The sequence below is a fragment of the Vidua chalybeata genome, assembly GCF_026979565.1.
Source record: "Vidua chalybeata isolate OUT-0048 chromosome W unlocalized genomic scaffold, bVidCha1 merged haplotype SUPER_W_unloc_2, whole genome shotgun sequence".
In the NCBI taxonomy this organism is placed as follows: domain Eukaryota; kingdom Metazoa; phylum Chordata; class Aves; order Passeriformes; family Viduidae; genus Vidua; species Vidua chalybeata.
The window spans coordinates 573,317-594,596 of record NW_026530331.1 but is presented as its reverse complement, the minus strand read 5'-3'; the positions used below and the strand labels follow the sequence as shown (position 1 = coordinate 594,596).

At 43.8% G+C, this 21,280-nt stretch overlaps 1 protein-coding gene across 1 annotated transcript in view; it reads left to right on the top strand.

Moving 5' to 3' along the window:
- LOC128782878 (transportin-1-like) overlaps positions 1-21,280 on the top strand; it is a 150,986-nt gene that overhangs the window by 27,723 nt on the left and 101,983 nt on the right. The window contains exon 5 of the mRNA XM_053933382.1: positions 4,453-4,602. Within this exon, the coding sequence (XP_053789357.1) occupies positions 4,453-4,602 (150 nt within the window). The remainder of the gene's footprint in view (positions 1-4,452; positions 4,603-21,280) is intronic.

Below are 21,280 nucleotides of genomic sequence, written 5' to 3'. Positions count from 1 at the left end.
TTCACTCTACTAACTAGATGGTTAAGGCACACGGAGGAAAAGCAAACAAAAAAAATCCAGTCAATCAATCCAAACTGAAATAAATCCAAAATTATCAGGGAGGGGTGGGGGAGAGACAAAAGGATAGAAAGGGTAAGGATAAAAACTAATATGGCCTAAAGGCCCAACAGCACTTAAACTTAACAGTTCTTAAACTTATCAGTACTTATCCTAACTTAAACTTGACAGCACCTTAACAGAATTTAACTTAATTTATAACGTAAACAATTTAACAAAGGATTCATATAGGATTTACTGTAGCACAACAGTAACTTTCTTACAGGCCTAATTTCCAAATCTAAAGTACTTAAGAATCTCAGAGAGCAGTGTTTCTCCCACATTTGCTATAGCATATGCACACAGATATAAAGAGTCTGTACAAAGTATCTGTGAAAAATTCCTCTCAAAGGTAGTGAAACACTAACTCCAGATGCCTTTGCATCTTTTCAATGGGCAAAGGGTCAGGCCTTGAGGAGTGGGGGTATCAGCCCAGGATTTATTGTTGTTTGGCAATCCTCTGAGTATAGCAAACTTGAGTTCACTGCGTCTCAGAGGTCTCACTCAGGGAGGTTGCTGGTTGCAGCTGCTGTGGGCCAGGAGAGCTCAAACGGTCTTACTTTGGACTGCTGTTTATAGGGTTGCAAGAGAGGGCTTTGGTCATAATTTTTCATCCTGGCCGCACTTCAGGTTCTGCCACTGGGTCACAACAACCCCCTGCAACACTACAGGATTGGGGAAGAGTGGCTGGAAAGTGGCCCCGTGGAAAAGGACCTGGAGGTGCTGGTTGACAGTGGCTGAACATGAGCCACCAGTGTGCCCAGGTGGCCAAGAAGGCCAATGGAAACCTTGCTTGTATCAGAAATAGTGTGGCCAGCAGGACCAGGGCAGTGATTGTTCCCCTTTACTTGGCACTGGTGAGGCTGCACCTCAGGTACTGTGTTCAATTTTGAGTCCCACACAACAAGAAAGACATTGAGGTTCTGGAGCATGTCCAGAGAAGGGCAATGGAGCTGGGGAAGGATCTGGAGCAGAAGTCTGATGAGGAGCAGCTGAGGGAGCTCAGAGGGCTCAGCCTGGGGAAAAGGAAGCTCAGGAGAGACCTTATCACTCTACAACTACCTGAAAGGAAGGTGTAGCCAGTTGTTGGCCTCTTCTCCCAGTTAATACGTGACTGGACAAGAGGAAATAACCTCAAGTTGCACCAGGGGAGGTTTAGGTTGGGTATTAGGGGAAATTTCTGCTATGAAAGGGTTGTCAAGCCCTGACATAGGCTTCCCAAGACAGTGATGGAGTCACCATCCTTGGAGGGATTTGAAAGCTCTGTGGATGTGGCACTTGAAAACATGGTTTGGTGGTGGATTTGGCAGTACTGGGTTAATGGGTAGACTTGATGATTTTAAAGGCCCTTTCCATCCTAAATGATTCTGTGTCTAACTGTGGCTGCTAAAAATAATGCTTTCATTGTGGCTTGCAAGCACTGTAAATAGTGTGTAAATGAAAGGAAAACGCCTTTGGCTTCCTTCCTGGTCAGACACAACATTAATTCTGAATAACTGCTTATGGAGGACTGAATTTCTTGGATATGTGCATACCTATCAGTGGATTATAGATATGCAAAGAAATAATAATTGGACATATTAAATTAGTGTAATAATAATTGGAGAGATTTTACCCTGAATTCAGAGAGCATTTCAGGTAAACCTGAGACTGATCAAGAGTTCAAGTAAGAATGTCCTCCTTTAGGATATTCTTCACCTGACCTTTGTTATTGACATCTTCAAAATTTTAAGCAAAATGATAAAATTACTTTATTTGACTTGCCAAGTAATAATAATAATAATGATAATAATACTTGTCACATCTCATAACCACATTCTGTAGTTGACAGAGGTATGTCCGCTCATCTAGTTTTTGGTATTTTTATTTTAAATTGTAAATCTGTTCTCCTAGTAAAGTTTTTGGCCCTTGAAATGCAGTGCCCCGCAAGAACTTTTATTTTTATATTGTTTAGAAGTTGGTAGGTAGGTAATTAAAACATGTAGTATAGGCAAAGTTATAGAATTCTTTTAAATATATATGCATTGGGTGGATTCCTGGTTTATGAAGTTACTGAATTCTATGTAAGAGCAATGTTTGTAAATCAATATTTACAGTTACAGAGAATGAAAATTAGTGCTTCTTTAGGAAGTGTCTTGGTTTGAAAAGACAGGTGTCTGCTAAGGAAGGCAGGAGCCTTCCTTGAAATGGAAAATGTAAACCCCCTCCCGAATTATTATAATTTTGAAATTAAGGGGCTCTCAGGCAAAGATATGGGAATAGGAATAACAGTTCTTTACTAGGAAAATTAAAAATACAAATGCAACAGTATGTAAGAGGATAGATTGTAAGAAAATAGAGATAGTGTTGAAGGCAATCTCACCCCTGAAGCGTTGCAGTTGTACTAATTACTAAAAAGTAGGAACAGCCTTGCTTTTAATAGGTCACAGCTGTGTTTAATAAGGATGGTCTAATAAATATGAGTGTTATAAAAGAGTAAGTCAACTAGTTAAGAAGGGAGTTGGAGAGTTAGAGTCAGTCAGCTGTGCTGCTGTGAAGAGTAGGGGTTAGACAGTCATGCTAGGGACAATAAGGGTTAGTATGTCTGTTAGAGACAGAAAGAGTCAGGCATTCATGTTAGGGACAATAAGTTAGTATGTATTACTAGAAACAGATAGAGTTAGGCGGTCATAATAAGGATAGGTATAAGTCAGCCAGCCATGCAGAAGAAAAAGAATCTGTGTTGTAAGAAGCTGCTTGTAAGAACTCACAGAGAGAAAATATGAAAGTCTTACAGTAAGATAATAAACTAACAGTGACAGTTCCCATCCACCGTCAATTAGTGCCAAGCACCGACACCAACAATTAGTAGCCCGTATGGAGATAAGTTCTGACAATAGTACAAACAAGAAAACAAACCCCTGACAGAGTCAGAATACAACCTGACACCCGGTTGGTCAGGGTGTTGGTAGCAGTCCAATTAAATGGTGGCTGTAGTCCTCCTGAAGTGACAGATGTGGTTCTGTTGAAGCAGTGATCCTGTAGAAGGGTGTAGTTTTTCTCTGTAGGTCCAGTGGTGGTGTAGATGGGCCTGGTCTTCCTCTGGAAATCCAGTGGAGAAGAAAGCTGCTCCTCTGGGAATCCAGTGGGAAAAAGCTCCTGTGGTGTTCCAAATCTCTGATTACATCCAGGTAGGAATGCTTGGTTCCTCCCTCTGGGTGGAGCTTCTCACAATGGGATGATGTAATTTTATCAGTCATGCAGTGACACTCAATGGCCCATTAACAGAAGATATCTCCCCAGAGGGAGGATTGGTTGTGGAAGAGATAATGAAACTGCCCAATTAACAGAAGATAACTGCCCCATCTCTAACAAATAGGAATAGAATACATACCCCCATTTCCAATCTAAGACAGGAAGACTGAAATATACTTTTAAATCTTGTTCTAATACTCGTATACAGCATTCTGGTTTTGGAACTCATAATCAGTTGATTAAAATTAATTTTAGCAGTAGCCCCTCTTTTTAAAAGTGCCGTTTTTGTTCAACTAGCAATGATTGCACTCAAAAGTATTTTTAATGGCCCTCAGTCAGTCATCATGGGTATGATAAGAGTCCTTGTGTTATGATGCACTAATTTTTAGTTTTAAAATATTTTTTATTTGAAAGTTATATCTCTTATTTTTCTTCTATTTCTTTAGGAATGTTAATAGTTTTGAAGGCCTAGAATAGATCTTTGTGTAAACTGTAACTATTGGTGCAAATGAACTTTAAACATCCTTATTTCTTGCCAAAATCAGGGCTTCAGTTCTAGTTTGGGCTGAGGTAGAGTTAATTTTTTTCACAGTGGCTGGTATGGGACTGTGTTTTGGATTTGTGCTGGAAATGATGATAACACAGGGATGTTTTTGTTACTGCTGATCAGGGCTTACACAGAGCCAAGGCCTTTTCTGCTTCTCACACCAACCCACCAGTGGGTAGTCTGGGGGTACGCAACTGACCAAAGGCTAAAATGCTGATTAAAATTAGCTTTATCGGCTGATTTGGATCATTGTAAACTTTAAATTTAAATTTTGTTATACTATAAACTAATCCTTTCTATGTAGAACATCTGCATCTCACTTTCAGCATGCTTCAGAAATAATACCAAGTTATTTATGCCCTTGGTTGAAGAACTAAGCATGGATCTGCTCACAAGTGAACTCTGAAACTAAAAAAACTTTGCTATGTAAATTGATGGTTGTATTTGGAAGGAGGGATAAAGAAATAATGATTAATATTTATCAGTGTAAGCTTTGATGTTGTTGCATTGTTCTGCATATCTGCTTTATCCTAAGAACTGATGGAAGTTATAAACACAATTATTTTCTGTTGCAGATGAGCCGACACGTTCCTTGAGTGGTCTCATCTTGAAGAATAATGTAAAAGCACATTTTCACAACTTTCCAAATGGAGTAACTGACTTCATTAAAAGCGAATGTTTGAACAATATTGGTGATTCCTCCCCCTTAATTAGAGCTACTGTAGGTAAGTTTACTCTTATTACTGTATTCTGCACAATGAAAACGTTACTGATATAAGTGAGAGCTGTGCTACTGAGAGTTATTAAACTCCTAAAAGTGTTTGCTTCTGATAATTGTCACAACTACATCATGTTTTGATTCTGATATTAATCTTCAGTGTGAATATACTAATATATTATTTCTTCCTATTTTCTTAAGACTGAATTAGCAATTCAGTTAGTATCTCTTGAAATGTGACTGAACATAAGTTTACTTGAATGTGCTAAAATTCAGCTTGCTGCCAATTTTTATACCGAAAACCAGGAGTAAGGTAAAGGTTCTGACTTCAGAACTATTTCAGCACTCCACTTGCATTAGTAAAACACTTCTGTTTGCATATTTCCTCTTTGCTCCCCCATATGCACACGTCTTCAGGGAATCATTACACCAGATGTTACATACATTAACATAATGAGTTTATGTTTTTTAAATAGCTTCTGTCAGAAAACAGTAGATAAAGTATGGTGATCAGAACATCAGCTACAAGTGTTTTTGTTGTATGTTGTTTTTTTTTAATTTCCTAATTCCTGTGGTTTAGTACACCTCTTCCATAACATGAATATTTGTTATTTTTACTTATTCCTAGGTAATATTGGTTTTCTGTCTGCTCTTTGAGAATATGATTTCCCCCAATTATTACAATTGTAATTTTCCTTGTCCACTCCAAAAAGTAGAAAAAAAAAGTGAAATTAATGTATATTTAAGTACAGTAGAAAAAAACAGGGATTGGATGCAAGTTCAGAAAGGCATTCAGGTTGTATCAGCTGATTTCTGTTAGAAAATAATGTCATGGTTTCTCCCCTAAGTAACTAAGTACCACACAGATGCCTGCTCACTCCCCCATCTTTCCCCCCCAGTGGGGAGGAGAATCAGCTTGAGATAAGAACAATTTAATAATTGAAAGAAAATAATAATTTCAATAATAAAAATATACAAATAATTTTACTAATAATTGTCACAAGAAGGACATAGAGTTACAGCAGCCAAGAGAAACAAGTGATGTGCAATACAGTTGCTCACCAGCCACTGAGTGATGCCCAGCACATCCCTGAGCAGCAATTGGCCCCTCATAGCCAACTCCCCCCAGTTGATATACTGGACATGATGTTCTATGGTGTGGAATATCCCCGTGACCAGTTCAGATCAACTGTCCCAGCTATGCTCCCTCCTGGTTTCTTTTGTGCAGCTCCTCACTGGCCGAGCATGAGACACTGAAAAGCCCTTGTCTCAGGGTAAGCACTGCTCAGCAACAACCAAAACATCAGTGTATTATCAGCATTATTCTCATACTGAATCCAAAACACAGCACTGTACCAGCTACTGAGAAGAAAATGAACTCTCCTAGCAGAAACCAGAACATTTTCCTCCTCTAATTCCATACCATTTACATCATGCCAGGTCACACAGTTCCCAGTTCCCCATCACCTGTCTTTTGATAGATATACACACACATATACTCCCTTAGTCTATGGACTATGGACCCTGTAAGTCTGTTGAGTTCATTCACTCCAAGTGCCAGGTCCTGCAACTCCACGCAGTGCTACAGGCTTGGGGCAGAGTGGCTGTTTTGCGGCAAAGTGGGACAGTTTCAGATAAAGTTTATTAGAGAAGCCCTCTGGTTGAGTCACAAGGTGCAGAAAGGACTGCCTTGCTTTCTAAAACTCCTCAGAGAGAGGAGCCTAGGCGCAGTTGGATCCAATCTTAGCCCCAGACTTGGTTAACAGTTTACATCTAAAGGATTATATAGGTGTAATTGAGCCTTTATACAATTTTGTCCTGCAGGATTAAGGCTGACAAACCAGATGTATTTATATAAATATATATGACTTATTATGATAATGATTAGACAAAAATATCTTAATCAGAATTATTTACTGCACAGTATAGGAGCTATAGCTACTAGTATAGTATAGTGCACTATTTTCAAGCAATATTAAAGCTAGGAAAAACAGTTAAGTAGAGATTGATGTTACTCAGCCATACCAATGATCGTGAGCAAATCTCTTTTGCTCGGCCTCAAGGAGTAACCTTGAGAGGTGTCCCCATTTAAAGGAGGAATCTCCACAGATACCCTTCAAGAAGGGGTATGTTAAAAGACCCTGACATTAAAATTTGGGACTGGGCTTTTATAGTATAAAGTGATTGACTGTCAGTCATATGTTTCCAGATCAGCTGTGTCAGCTCAGCAGCTTTTGATAAATTATCAGTAGTATAATTTGTTCCTTTATCTGGGTATTTTACCAGGTCTACCACATCTTCATCTCGCTATCAGGGTGTTAAACATTGGGATTGATGAGTCACACTGGTTTCAGCATTGTTCAACACCAAAAGCAGCAGGACTTCCCCTTCTTCACTTATCTCTGATAGCTTTGCAAACAGGACATTGTTTGAGTTGTTTTCCCCATTCCAGGCAGAGCATCCTGCTACACTCTACCATGTGACTTCAGTCAATCATTGTCTCATGAAATAGTAATGCAGGTATCTCTTGCCTTCATGCTATAAAAGCATCTACTGCATATGTGTACATTATACTTAAGTATGTTGAGGTACATCAATCTCCTAAGGTTTACTATTTTAACTCATGTGGTTTGATAGTATTAGCTATTTTATAATTATACATTACATGTTTACACACAAAGTTATTATCAAAATCAGAATTTAGCCAGAAATATTAAAGCGAACATAATACAGAGTTCGCTATCAATTCTGGCAAAAAAACCACTTATTATTTCAATTTATATACTTCTGGAAGGGTTAGTATCCTTATTTGTTTGATTAGGTACCACACATATTGTAGTGATTTTGGTTCGCCAATTTAAGATTTCCCTAATTTTAAGATTTTCTGGTTAACGCATTAAAGAGTGTGGTAGATTTTGGTGCTGATCAATTACCAATGTACTTACTTCCTGTTGTGAGATAGGATTAGGAGAAAGGCAAAGTAGGTTCAAAATTTTAAAAGGGTATAAAGAAAATTTTATTAATTGTAACTAAAAGGACAAAAAGTAGTAGGAATCAAAACAAACCTCTCTTTTCCCTACAACTTTTTCTTTTCCACTGACAATGTAAAGAAACAAAACTTAAAATTTCTAGTCAGTTTACTACCTCTAAAATAGTCTTTCTTCAGTTTACTTAGTGAGAGAAGTTCTTCTTGTTAATGTTATGGAGACTTCTCCACAAGAGGAAAAACAGTCCTCACGTGGTTCTTAATTTGGTCACGAATAGCAGCCACCCAGGGGAAATCTACTATTGTGAAGCACCTCTCATTTTCCACAAGCCTTTCCACAGCTTGTTTATGGGTTATGTTGACTTATGGGGTATTGTTTTAAAGATGAGTTGGTTAAAGGCAAAAGTTCTCATTTTCTATCTCTAAAATCATCTTCATCCCTGGGAACAGAGATCATCTTCTCCTGGGGATACAGGACTACTGTTCTCTCTTTCTCTGTTCAAACTTTTCATGGGATCACAGCTACTTTAATATCTGTTTACTTTAGCATGGAGGTTTTTGCTTGATATCAATTTGAACCCTTCATCTCCTCATAGTTTTATGTGTTATAGGGAAAAGAGTCTTTTCTCCATAGCTTACAAGAGGATTTTAGCTCTAAAATTAAGGCATCTCCTCATCCCTCCTATGTGGGACTTAATTTCTTCCTCACTGACCATGATGTTTTCATGTTGTTCTTTTATATGCTTGTATTTTGTTCCTTTCACTCAAGGGAGGATTGAAGCACTGAAAGGGTTAACATCTCACTTGGAGCTTGCAGATGGTCAACCTGACTCCCAGCGGGTAGGCTGGGTGCTATATACTGCAGGAGTTGCAGCTGAGGGGGCGGCTTGGATTTAATCAGCCAGACTAGAAGTCAGCAGCAGCAGTACCCTTGGGAGGGGAGGGAGGGTAGTGGTTTCTCCTTCCTCCTGTCCGATGGTTGTGGGCAACTTCTACAGGGGAAAAGGTAAAATCCCAGCGCCTACCTGGGGGCTGCTCCTGGGACCAGGTGGGTTTGGCTGGGCCCTGGGCTGGGGCGGGGGGTGTAGCAAGCAGCTAGATGTTAGCACGGCCAGCTCCATCTGGCCCCGTGGCACCCCCCTCTCCCTGCCCAGCAGCCGATGGAGGAGCCAGCAGGCGGCCCAGGGGAAGGGGGTCCAGCCCTTCGGCAGGGCCATCTGGCCTGGCCCCATGGTAGGGATCGCTCAGTCGTATTACTTTGCTCCCAGTCGGAAGGGAAAGAGGAAGTTCCCAGGTTTCTTTCGTCTTTTAACATGTGTTTTTCACAGAGGCGTGTCTAGTTTTCTAGTGGTTGGAAGCTTTGCATTACTTCCTTAAATGTCTCTCATGCAAAACCAGGACACATATATACAATGATTGCTAATAAAAACCAGATTCCGATTAACAACAATATTACAATAACAAGTTGTAACATTAAGTCCAGAATGCCCATTGCGGTTGGAGACCATCTGTGTGAGTTGACACATGCAGGTGGCCAGAACAACCACAAAACAACAGCTGAAATGCAAGGAATAAATTAATTTTATTATCTCACTAAGTGGAGGAACCTGAAGCAACACCTGGGCAGAAATACACAAGTAGGAACACAGCACCGTCAGACTCAGTCCTTCCTAGTAGGTTGTGGGGCTGCTGTTTGCGCCCATTTATCAAGGGCCTACACACACGTAGTTTACCACTATGCTGTGATCTCATCTGTGCTTTTTATGATCTCTGAGCTTTGATCTTCCATCTCCTAAGACTGGGAGCTCAAGCATGTCTGTGAGAGGGTCTCCAAATCTCTCCAAACACCTATGGTATCTCTACACAGATTCTACTTCTCATAACAGACAGAAGATAAACAGCAGTAGGCATAATGCATGGAGTTTCCTGCACTGTTATTCTCCAGGCCTTGGCATTCCCAGCTGCAAGGTCCCTTGAGCAAATCTTCCATCCTGCTCACCATTCTTCTGCTTTTACCTGTTTCCTCCCAACAGCATCCAAAGGAGTTGTCCCACTAGTTATGTTCTCCATCCCTTTTTATTCGCTCTAGGACATGATGCATTTTTTCTGCATCATTTGGGACAGTGATTAGTGTTTTCCAACTTTTCAGTTGTTTTACTAGTTTGTGTAGATCAGGATGTTCCAACAGCTTTTTGACCAGGGTAATGTCCATTCCATTAGGTGTTGGAGACAAAGTGTCATATAACACAAAGTTGATGTATATGTTCTAGAACACAGTTTCTTGTAGGAAATAGTTGACATCACATCCTGCTATGTTAATAAAGTTACAAATTAATAGATTGGAGTGGTTAGAAAACTGTAACTTTGTGTTATTTACTGTTAGCACAAGGGGTTCTTAAACATTCACATCCTTGTCCTATGTATACCTGGAAAGATTCAGGATCATTGTCGGAGTACATTTCAAAGTGACAAATGCTTTGTTCTGCTTCTAAACAGGTATCTTGGGCTTTTTCAGTGTTACTTTAACATCTAAGTCACTGTCATACTCTCACCATACAAGCATTACCTCAGTTGTTTGCCATGTGTGTGGGATTGTTTTTGAAAGCCTATGTTCAGTGTTGCAACGGATAGAGTATGGTTTTGTTGTGATTTAGTCCCAGTGTAATGATTTGACATATAGTATTGTTGTGGTTTAGGAATGGTATTTTCAAATGTAATACTCCTGTTAAAACCACGTACTGCTTCCCCCCCACCAATTTGAGGCACAAAAGACAAAGATCACAGGCTGAGATAAGAACAATTTACTTGAAACAGCAATGAGATAAGAAAACCAACAGTAACAGCAACAATATTAATAATAAAAGGTAAAAGAAAAAGAAACTATTTACATGGAAAGCCCCTGACAATAAACAATACTGGACTGCTCCACCCACTATGTTTTCTCAACCCCTCTGAAGCAAGTCTTTTTCTCCCCTCCCCTAGCAATGACCAGAGGTGGTATGGAATAACCTCTGAGTACTAGCCACGCCCCCTCCCTGCTACTGCAAAAACTTTGTCCTGTCTGGAATTAGGCTAGGTATACACTGAAGCATTTCTTATTGTCCATAAAAAAGCTGTGGCCTTATTAGTGACTGGGTCATAGGAACATCTGATTGAACACCACCAGGATTAAAATTCCCTCTGAAATTTAGTTACATTGTCCCAAATTGCCTTTCAAATTTCAATAAGTAAAAAATCAATTTCCTTATTCTCTAATTATTGCAGCGCTGGTAGTTTGTAGCCATAAGTGAGCTTGGATACAGCTTAGTGCTAGACACATTACACTGAGCAATTCCTGGAGCATCAGCCAGTAATTCATGATCAGCATTTCGATATTTTTCTGTCTCAGAAAAGAAAGTTGAAGCGAACCACTTAGTGTTTCCTAAAGCAGATAAGGAGGACTCTAAAGATTGCTCTAGAGTACTCAAATCACTAATAGTTGTACCTAATTTTTTAGCCAGGGTTTCAAGATCAATGCTGTTTAATACCCCCATCCCAGCTCAAAATATACCAGTTACATCCTTCCTAAAAGAAGTTAATGTCCTCTTGTTCAGCCTGGTATACAGTTGAAGAGAAGAGGTATGTATAAAAGGCAAACACTTTGGTCTGATAGCTGTAACATCAGTTTGCATGGACATTTCTACTTTTTTTTAAAGACCTGTCTTGGTTTAAGACAATTTAAGGGGACAAACACTCCAAAATGAGTTACCTCCCATTTATTTTTAACCATTCCCTTTCCACCAATAAGGAGAAATGAATACGAGTAGATATAAATGAAAAAATAACAGTTTACTAAAACATGAAACAGCAACAGGCAAAAAATAACAGTAAATAATTACTAGATACAAAATTGCTAAATCTCACGGACTCCCTGGGATGAAAGAGAAACAAAATGGTGAAGAAACCCCTCCCTCAAAATGGCGCCTTCCACTGATGACCCCGTGGCTTGAAAGACAAAGGGAAAATGGCAGACAAACCCTTCTCCCCAAGATGGCACCCTCAGTCAACCATGTGTGGAGAGAAAATGTCGCAGTTGAGACAGAAACGACACAATGCTCTGAGGTTCGTGTGGCAATAGCAAAACTTTGTTGTTCACCACTTGCTTTTATATGGTTGACCCCGATTGGCTAGAATCTTGGTGCCACCCAGTTCACTGACCAATAGCTGCCTGCGTACATGCTTGTCAGGGATTGGCTGGCATCCGTTCTCTGCAGCCAAGTCCCTCTGCCTCTCAGTGTTCTTTCTCCCAAAGATGTTTCCTTTCTTACACAGGTATAGGCTGATTGAGTTAAGGTCAGGGTTACTCGTGCCTGTGAGGCTTTCAGGCCAGCTGTTAGCCATCACAGTTCCCCCTTTTTGTTTTTCAACTACAAAGGCAGTACTTGTCATCCTCTGCGGGGCCCTTCGCAGACAGGATGACAAACACGGCACAATGAGTAAAACAATTATGATAACATAAAGGTGATGAGCCCAATTTGAATGAGGCTCTTCAGCTAACTTCACAAGCCTAACCTTTCCAGCCATTGATCTAAAATCTCTCCCACAACACACGTCATCAAATTTTTTCCAACCATGTCCAGGGCTTAATGAAAAAAGATCAGTAACAGCACAATTTCACCCGGTGGCATGCTGCAGGCTATTTACATCTATAACTGAATCGCTCAAACTTAAGGAAGTTTCATTTATTATTTGTTATAAACAAGTCAATTTAAAAAACTATCAGAGGAAACACTTTGCTTTCTTGTTTCAGTTTGGTCTTACAGGTCATGTCCAGGTGTATAATTAAAAATTACATGTCTTTCTGCTAGTAATGTCTTTTAATTGTGTGACTCTTGAGGTTTAAGTGAAGTCATAGGTAAATTGTCATTCCAAAGGTTCCATATTTCCATACAGCAGGTGCAAAAGCTTGTTCTGGTTACTGTTCTATGGTGTCTGCTGTGGGGCCATCAGAGAGGCATTGCTGGTTGTGATCCGGAGCAGAGCGTAGAGCAGGATGCATGCACCAAGCAGGTACCCGTTGAATGAATCTGTGGAAAGACAGGTATACCTGCACCCCCAACTGACAAGGTCCCAAGGACCTTCCCATTTATTGGTCATGAGGTCCCTTACCAGTACCTTAGGTATGGGCGACTGGACATCACTAGAGGACTGTAATGATAAAAAATTATTTAAAATAACAGGGTTTTGGGAGTTTGGCAATATTGTGAGATGATTCAGCGTATACAAAGCTTTGGCCACCCTACTCTGCAGGGTTTCACCACACATTCCTTCTTTTTGTTTTTCAAAGGTATGCTTTAAAGTGCCGTGGACACGCTCAACAATGTCTTGTCTTGTAGGAGAATGAGGAATACCTGTGTGGTGCGACACACCTCAGAATTGTAGAAATTGTCGACTGTTCTGTGAGACGTATGTAGGGCCATTGTCAGTTTTTATAGTGTGAAGGATGCCTAGGGCAGCAAAGGCTAATCGCTAATGTGCGATGGCATCATGACTTCTTTCTTCAGTGTGGACTGAGGTTCATATGGCAGATGAAAAAGTGTCTACTGAAACATGCATGTATTTTAGGCAACCAAATTCCGAGACATGTGTGACATCTGCTTGCTAAACTTGTAAGGCTTGCAGACTACGGGGGTTAACTCTCATCTGCAGTGGCGCAGTGTGGCCTTGACAGCACAAGTATTAACAATATTGCGTGCCTCTGTATTTGTTAACAGGAATTGTCGTTGTAGGGCTCGAACACCTTGATGGAAAAAGGCATGTGATGCTCTTGCTTGTGGTAGCATATCTGGCTGTGGCACTGTCCAGGCAGGCCTTGCTAGCCAATCAGCCTGAGCATTACCTTCAGCAATAAAGCCTGGCAAGTTTGTATGACTCCAAATATGCAATATATAATAGGGACATGTTCTGACTTGGATTGTATGCCACAAAGTTTTTAGCAATTCAAATAGTGCAGCATTATCAATTTCTTTTAACACTGCTTGGTCCAATTGTTGTGTGATGCCTGCAACATAAGCAGAATCAGTTACAATATTTAAAGGAACATGAGGAAAACGTTGAAAAGCCATGGCTACAGCACGTAATTCAAGTAGCTGAGGTGATCTACTATCGCGACCCTCTAGTGTTTGCCATTCATTGTTATCTTTCCAGGTCACGATGGCTTTTCCTGTTTTCTCAGACTCATCAGTAAAAACTGTGAGACCTTTCAGGGGTATGTGATGGTTTAATGGTTTCAGAGACAATGCAGTGGTCTCACTTAATTGCAAGAGTTTGTGACTGGGTGATAGGTAATTTGCTTTGTCAAGTTTTGTAAAGCACTTTGTAGCACTGTGCTATTTGCAAAGCACCATGCAAAATATTCCTCTTGTACTGGTATAATAATTTTTGAGGGATCTTTAGCATTCAGCTGCAAACACCTTTGACAGCATTTAATAATTAGTTGTGTAATTAATTAAAAAATAGTAGGTGATGTCTTTTTAGGTTGATGGAGGAAAAAGATCTATTCTAAAATGTGTAGTGAGTCAGACCACTGAGTGTCCCATTGCCCACTGATTCCTGTAGGATGTAAATCAACAATGACAACAAACACTGTAATACAAACTTCTGGACATATTCGATAAACTTGTCTGGTTTTTATGGCCCGCTCTACTGTTTCAAGTGCGGTTTTCACCTCTGGAATAATTTCCTTGGACAGGTTAACTCAGGGTCACCTTTGAGAATATTAAACAAAGGTGATAATTGTGGAGTGGTGCGGCGTTGCTTTGTCTTCCCCGGTCCCGGGCAGCTCCGGAGAGCCTGACAAGGGCACTGCTTCTCGGCGGGACCGGGGCGTCGCTTCCTTCCAGGCACTGCTGCGTTCCGCACACTTACCTCGCGTTCTGCTGCTGGCGCGAGGGGCGAGATAAAGAGGGAAGGAATGTCCAGTTCATCCGCGTGGCTAGCTGGAGAGCTTTTATTGTTGCGTGGAGCTGCGACGGAGAAGCGCGACTCGGTCCCTAGCGCCGCATGGACAAAATGGCCCCGGGATTGGGGGCACACGGGATTTTATAGGGGGCAGGCCGAGAGGGAAGGAAGCCCCGCTCGCCCAATGGGGACAGGCTACGGGGGAGTGACGTGGACCGGGGTAACCAACGGGGACGCGACAGGGGCGGATACAGGGCTCCAGGTTGAACGGGGTTGCGGGAATGGGGTAACGGACACCAAACTCTCCGGAGTGGACAGGGGGGTGGTTACAAGAATGGCAGGGTGATGCTCCAATGGTAAGTGACCTGGAGCGGGCCACCACGGGGGGGGGGGGGGGGCGGGGGGACACGGGGGGTGCACAGGGGTACACAGAACCGGCTAACTAACACATATCAGAACCCCTAATCTGGACCCAAACCCGGGATGCAACAGAGTGGTTTACCCTAAATAGGGTCTTACCCAGTTTGTGATACCCAAAAGTTTTTGTGCATCATTTAAGGTTTGGACTTTGGTTGAAAATTGAATTGTTTGCAGCTGTATTGTTTGATCTACTATTTTAACTCCCAGGTACTTCCATGAGGGTTGCTGCTGCAGCTTTTCTGGTGCAATTTGCAACTGTAACTCTTGCAGTGCTTGCTTCAAACTTGGCTGAATATGCACAAGGCCTTCTTTGATTGGGGTTGCTATCAAGATGTCATCCACATAATGATAACAGTATGCTCCTGGGAATTGTTCTCTCACTATTGAGAGTGCCTGTGCAACATACCATTGACAAATTGTTGGGCTATTTTTCATACCCTATGGCAGCACTTTCCATTGATATCACTCGACTGGTGCTGCATGATTGATGGGGGCACTGTAAATGCAAACCTTAGGATATCATCAGGATGTAAGGGAATAGTGAAAAAACAGTCTTTCCAATCGACAATCAAAATGTCTCAGGTAGCAGGTATCATAGCTGGGGATGGCATTCCAGGCTGTAAAGCACCCATACTTTCCATAACTGCATTGATTTTCCTTAACTCATGGAGTAATCTCCATTTACCTTATTTCTTTTTAATTACAAACACAGGGGTGCTCCATGGACTTCTTGATGGCTCAAAATGTCCTTGATTTAATTGTTCCTGAACTAGGAATTTAAGGGCATTTAGTTTTTCTGTTTCCAGGGGCCACTGATGAACTCACATGGGCTGTTCAGTGAGCCACTTCAAGGCTAATGTAGGATGCTTTACGCTCTTCAGCACGGTGGCCCCTGTTAAAAATCTGTTCCTACCCGAACTCTTCACACTGACAAGACATCTCTTCTCTACAAGTTCAGTGGCACAGCAGTAACAGGGACAGATTGTGGCTGTCTGTCTTTCTGAATTCTTAACTAACACAGGTTTACTACTTAAGTAACTTTGTGTGGTATCCTTGAGGCCATCAACAACAGATCTCGCAGCTGTGGTAGGCCATGATTGAGGCTATGTGTTGGCAGATATGATGGTAACATCTGTTCTAGTATCTATCATTTCACTAACTTTGATGTGGGACGGATTTGTCTGAGGCATTTGAAGTGTACAAACTATGTTTGGTCTTCGATCGGAAACGACTTGAGTCTAGTACACTTGAGGTTTTCCTGTCGATCCGAAGCCTCGCAGCTTCGAGTCTGTTTTAGGAACACAAGACTTAAAAGGAATGAGTTGGGCAATGCAAGTTTTAGCTGGGATGGTCACAGGAGGAGTAGGTGTTGATACCATGGCACATATCTGTCCCGTATAGTCTGCATCTATAACACCAGGGTGAACAAAAATACCTTGCAATGTTGCACTTGATCTTCCTAACAATCGTGCACTCAACCCTCTCCCTATAGGCCCATGGGCCTTGAGGGGAATTTTATGCACTTTTAATGAGTCTATAGTTATTACATTGTCTGTGGAAACATCTATTCCAGCTGAGCCTCTTGTTCTCCCTGTGAGCTGGTCACATAGGCTTGCACTGTGGGACAGGAAGGTGCTTGTGTCTGTGCGCACTTCCCCGTCACGCTCTTGTTCTTGTTTCCCTGTTCCCTGAGAGGTTGTCCGTCAATGTGGAATTTAGACCTACAGTCTTTGGCAAAGTGACCGGGTTTTCTACATCAGTTACAGTTTCCTACTTTAGGAACAGTTCCTTGGTTTTGGTGTGTCTCCAATGAGTTGGACTTGCAGGGAATGTGGCCTTGTTGCCTATATCTATAACATTGGCGTGACAACCTCACAGCAGTTGCGAAAGAGTTGGCTAACAAAGCCACGCTATATGATTCAGTTCTAACTTTAGTACATGCATCAATCATTTAATCTAAGGATGGTTTTTCTTTTGGTAATAGATCTATAGCTCTCTTGCAGTCTTCATTTGCATTGTCTCGTGGCAATTGCAATATCAGCTGATTCCTTGCATTGTTGTTTACTCTTTGTTTTTCCATTGCGTCCTGTAATCATTCTATGAATTACATGTAATTGCATCTCCCTGCCGGTGCTTTCAGTGCCGGGCGCTGCTTGGCTTCTGGGTTCTGTTTGCACGCTGAGGCTGCGAGTGGGCATGCCAAGCGGTGGCTGGGCTGTCCAATTGGCCGCAGGCAGAGGAGAACCGAGGGGGTTTATGGTAATATGGGGCATGGAACAAAGCGCATATGGCTCCGACAGCTGCAGCATGGGCGGACCAGGGTGCTGCACATGTGCACTCGATGCCCGCGGTGAGGGGGCTCCAGCGGCATGGCGGGGGGGCTCTGCAGGGTTAGAGAGCTCGAATGAAAGCCACTCCCTTTCTGGTTTGTCATCTGCCCTCTCCACTTGCAAATCCGATGTGGCACCTATTTCCCCCACCGCTCCTCCCGGCGCCCCTCCATTTTGGGATGTTTCTTGCGCTCCGCCATTTTGGGATTTTTCGGCAGGTGGCACCCACGGTGCATGCGCTCCGCCATTTTGGGATTTTTGGGTGGGCAGTGCCCACAGCGCCTCTGCTACTGCTTTCACATTCTGCTTGGCTTTTATCAGTTTTAATGTATCTAGCACCAACTTTCAGGTGGTCATAATACTCATAGCAGTCTCATTTCCTTGAGAGGCTGACTTAAAAATCAATTTACCAGCTTGTTCCCAGTTTTTAGTACTGAAAGCGGCTTCTGTAGTGGCTTGTACGCCCTGGCTCCTGCAAAACCGTAATAAAGTTTGCAGAGCCTGTTCATAATATTTAATCCCTCTTTTGCTCAACATAAGGGTCCATAGATTCACTACAGCTTTATCTTCTATTGCAACTTGTCCCCCCTTGTTCCCAGCGGCTTACCCTATTATTTACATGTCTGGACTGTTACAGCTCTCCACGCTGTTGGCAGCTCTCCAGGCTGCTCCCTCCCCGCTGGGCTCCGTCTCTCCCCTCTCTACGCGGCTAGGCTATCACCATCACATTGGGGGCCACCATTTGTCACAGTTGAGACGGACACGATGCGACACTCCAAGATTCATGCGGCAATAGAAAAAATCTTTATTGTTCACCACCTGCTTTTATATGGTTGACCCCGATTGGCTAGAATCTTGGTGCCACCCAGTTCACTGACCAATAGCTGCCTGCATACATGCTTGTCAGGGATTGGCTGGCGTCCGTTCTCTGCAGCCAAGTCCCTCTGCCTCTCAGTGCTCTCTCTCCCAAAGATGTTTCCTTTCTTACACAGGTATAGGCTGATTGAGTTATGGTCAGGGTTACTCGTGCCTGTGAGGCTTTCAGGCCAGTTGTTAGCCGTCACAAGGCAAAGGGAAAATTACTGACAAACTTGCCTCAACTTTACCCTGGAACAAAAAACTGGGATGTAGGAGCTTACAAAGCAGTTCTAGTGGCAGATGGGAATTGCTGGCATTGTCTGGGAAGCTCCGGCCCTGCGGTGTTAGCCTCCTCCGCTTCCTTTCGGTAGCTGCGGTGGTGCGTGTGTGTGACGTCAGTGCTGCCGTTCACTACCTCCTGCCACCCACTGGACTCAACCAGGGTCAGTGCTGCTGTCTCCAAGCTGTTAGTGTTTTGCAGGGGGGGAAGAAACTGTCTCTGCAAGCACTGGAAATGGCATCCCCCAGGCTCAACTGGCTCTGTCTGTGTGCTGCCAACAGATGTTGCAAAGTTCACTCTGAAACAGTTTTAATTGCTAAATGCAGATTCTCAGGTTGCTACATTTGCTAGTCTAGAGACCAGCCCAAAGCACCCCCTTCCAGAGGCCGGAGATAAACAAAGGAAAACCAAAGGGGAACCTCTGCCTGCACTGCCTCAGTTCTCTCCCTGCAAGAAGGAAAGGAAAAGAGTCAGAAACAAGAGGCAAGAGAGCTCCTGCCTGAGTGCCCCAAACTTAATAAGATTGGTACTCCCCTGGCCCCAGGGTTCCATTTCTGGCCATGTTGCTGGGTCTTAAGGAAACACTAACAATTTTGAGCACAGATAGATATGGAATACAGTCATTTTGGGTTACCCAGGACAAGACCGAGAGGGATTAGACAATATTTGTTGTCCTACCAATTTGACTGCATAGGGCCTAACCAGTGAGATGTTTAGGGTCAGTTTTACAGGCTTTTTGATAATTTTGGTGGCACTCATGGAGGAATGCTAGGCACCCTTATACACTCCAGGATATACTCAGCTTCTATATCATAATGAATTAAAACTGTTTTCCTGTTTCACTTTGCAGTTTTTTAGATTTGGGGTGAGACAAACTGATGATATTCCATGTTTTGTTTTTCTATTTTGGCTGTGTCTTTAGTACACGTTCAAAGGACTTATACTAATCCATGACACCACCATCTACCAGTTGTAGGGGGACTGCGGTGGTGCGTTGTTTCTCCCGGCTCCAGGCAGCTCCGGCGCCTTTCGGCACCGCCTCCCTCCGGAGCTCGGGCTCGCCACTTCTCTCCCGCATGCCGCTACCGCAGCGCGCTGGCTGGGGCTTGCCGGGTTCTGTCGCCCGCGCGAGGGCCCGAGGCGAAGAGGGAAGGAATGTCCAAATCACCCACAAGGGAGGCGGGAAGGCTTTATTGTCGTGGAGAGCTGCGGCGGGGAGACCGCGCCCCGTGCTTCCAGCACCCGCGTGGGGGAAATGGCGGCCGGGACCGGGGGGGAGCTGGATGATATAGGGGGGTTGACAGGGAGGGCAGACACCCTCCTGCCCAATTGGGATGGGCACCGTGGCGATGACGTGGAGACGGCGACCAACCGGGACACGGCAGGGGCGGACATGGGGCCCCGGGGCAAGTGGGATTGCGGGATCGGGGTGACAGACACAGAACTCCCGGGACTGGACGGGGGAGTGGTCACAGGAGTGGCGGGGGGATGCTCCAATAGCAGGCAGCCTGGAGCGAGCCACCGCGGAGGGGGGAAACACGGTGGTGCACGGGGGTACACAGGACTCAGCTAGCTAACATAGATGAGAACCCCTAATCTAAACCCAAACCCAGGATTCAACATCTCCCTGTTTTTCAAAATATAAAAAAGAAGAACGGCTGCTTGATCTTCGCTGCTCGTCTGACTGCTTCTTCGCTCAGCTTCTGCTTCTGGTGTTTCTGCTGCTGCAATGGCTGCCCTTTGCAGATGGAGAGGGCTTGCTGTGATGATGCTGGGGGTGGCTCTTCCCTGGGTGTTTGGGGATAGGGGAACTGGGACAACAACTTTATTACAAACACGCGGACTGGGGACACACACATGGACTGGGGTAGCTGGAAGGTTTTTGCTGGGGCTTTGGGGAAAAGCATTTTTTAAAGAGATGTAGGATCTTTTTTCTCCTTGCATTGCCTGTGGTTTGATGCCATCCCCCGATTGGTGGGGTCATCTGCTGCACCCACAGGCACTCTGATGTTACAAATCACCACCTGCACAACTACTTGAAAATCACAGCTCCCCTTGAGGTGCTGTGGCCTGCCTTATTTTTATCTTCATGCGAGGCAGATGCGTGTTCTTTTTTTAGTTTTTTGGGAGAATGGGGTCTCCCTCCCCCCTCCTTCCCCCTCCCACTGTCGCTGTGGGTGCCTTCCCCAAAAATGGACATTGGATAACAAGATGTCCCTTCTGATCGCAGTGGAAGCATTGGCGTTTTGATGGAGGCTGCCTCAGAACAGCGTTCTTTGGAGGCACAGCATCCAAGGCAACCACGTGGCTTCTGGGCTTTTCAGGGATCTCAAGCTGCGTGTCAGCATTCATGGATGTTGTTTCTGATTCCTCTGCATGCCTCTCAGCTGCCACCTTGACCCAATCTGTGGAATCTGCAAAATGCTCAGAAACCTGTTCCTGCTCCCCCCTCCCCCTGCTTCCCTCCCTCCCGAGTCTCTGGGAACCATTGGAATGCAGAGTCGGGGGCTCTTGCTCCTCCCTCCCTCCTCTTCCCTCCCTCCTGGGTCTCCGGGAACCATGGGAATGTGGAGGCAGGGGCTCCTGTCCCCCCCACCACCCCTTTTCCCTCCCCCCCGGATCTCCGGGGCCCATGGGAACTTGGAGGTAGGGGTTCCTGTCCCCCTCTTCCCCCCGCCCCCGGATCTCCGGGGCCTATGGGAAGATGAAGGTAGAGGTCCCCGCTCCTCCCTCCCCGCTCTTCCCTCCCGCCCGGACCTCAGGGACCCATGGGAAGATGAGGACAGGGTGCGGGGAACAGGATGGGGGCTGCCTCCCTCAGGCAGCGGGGCAGAGACGGCAGAGCTCTCCCCGGAGGGAGAGGGCAGGGTCG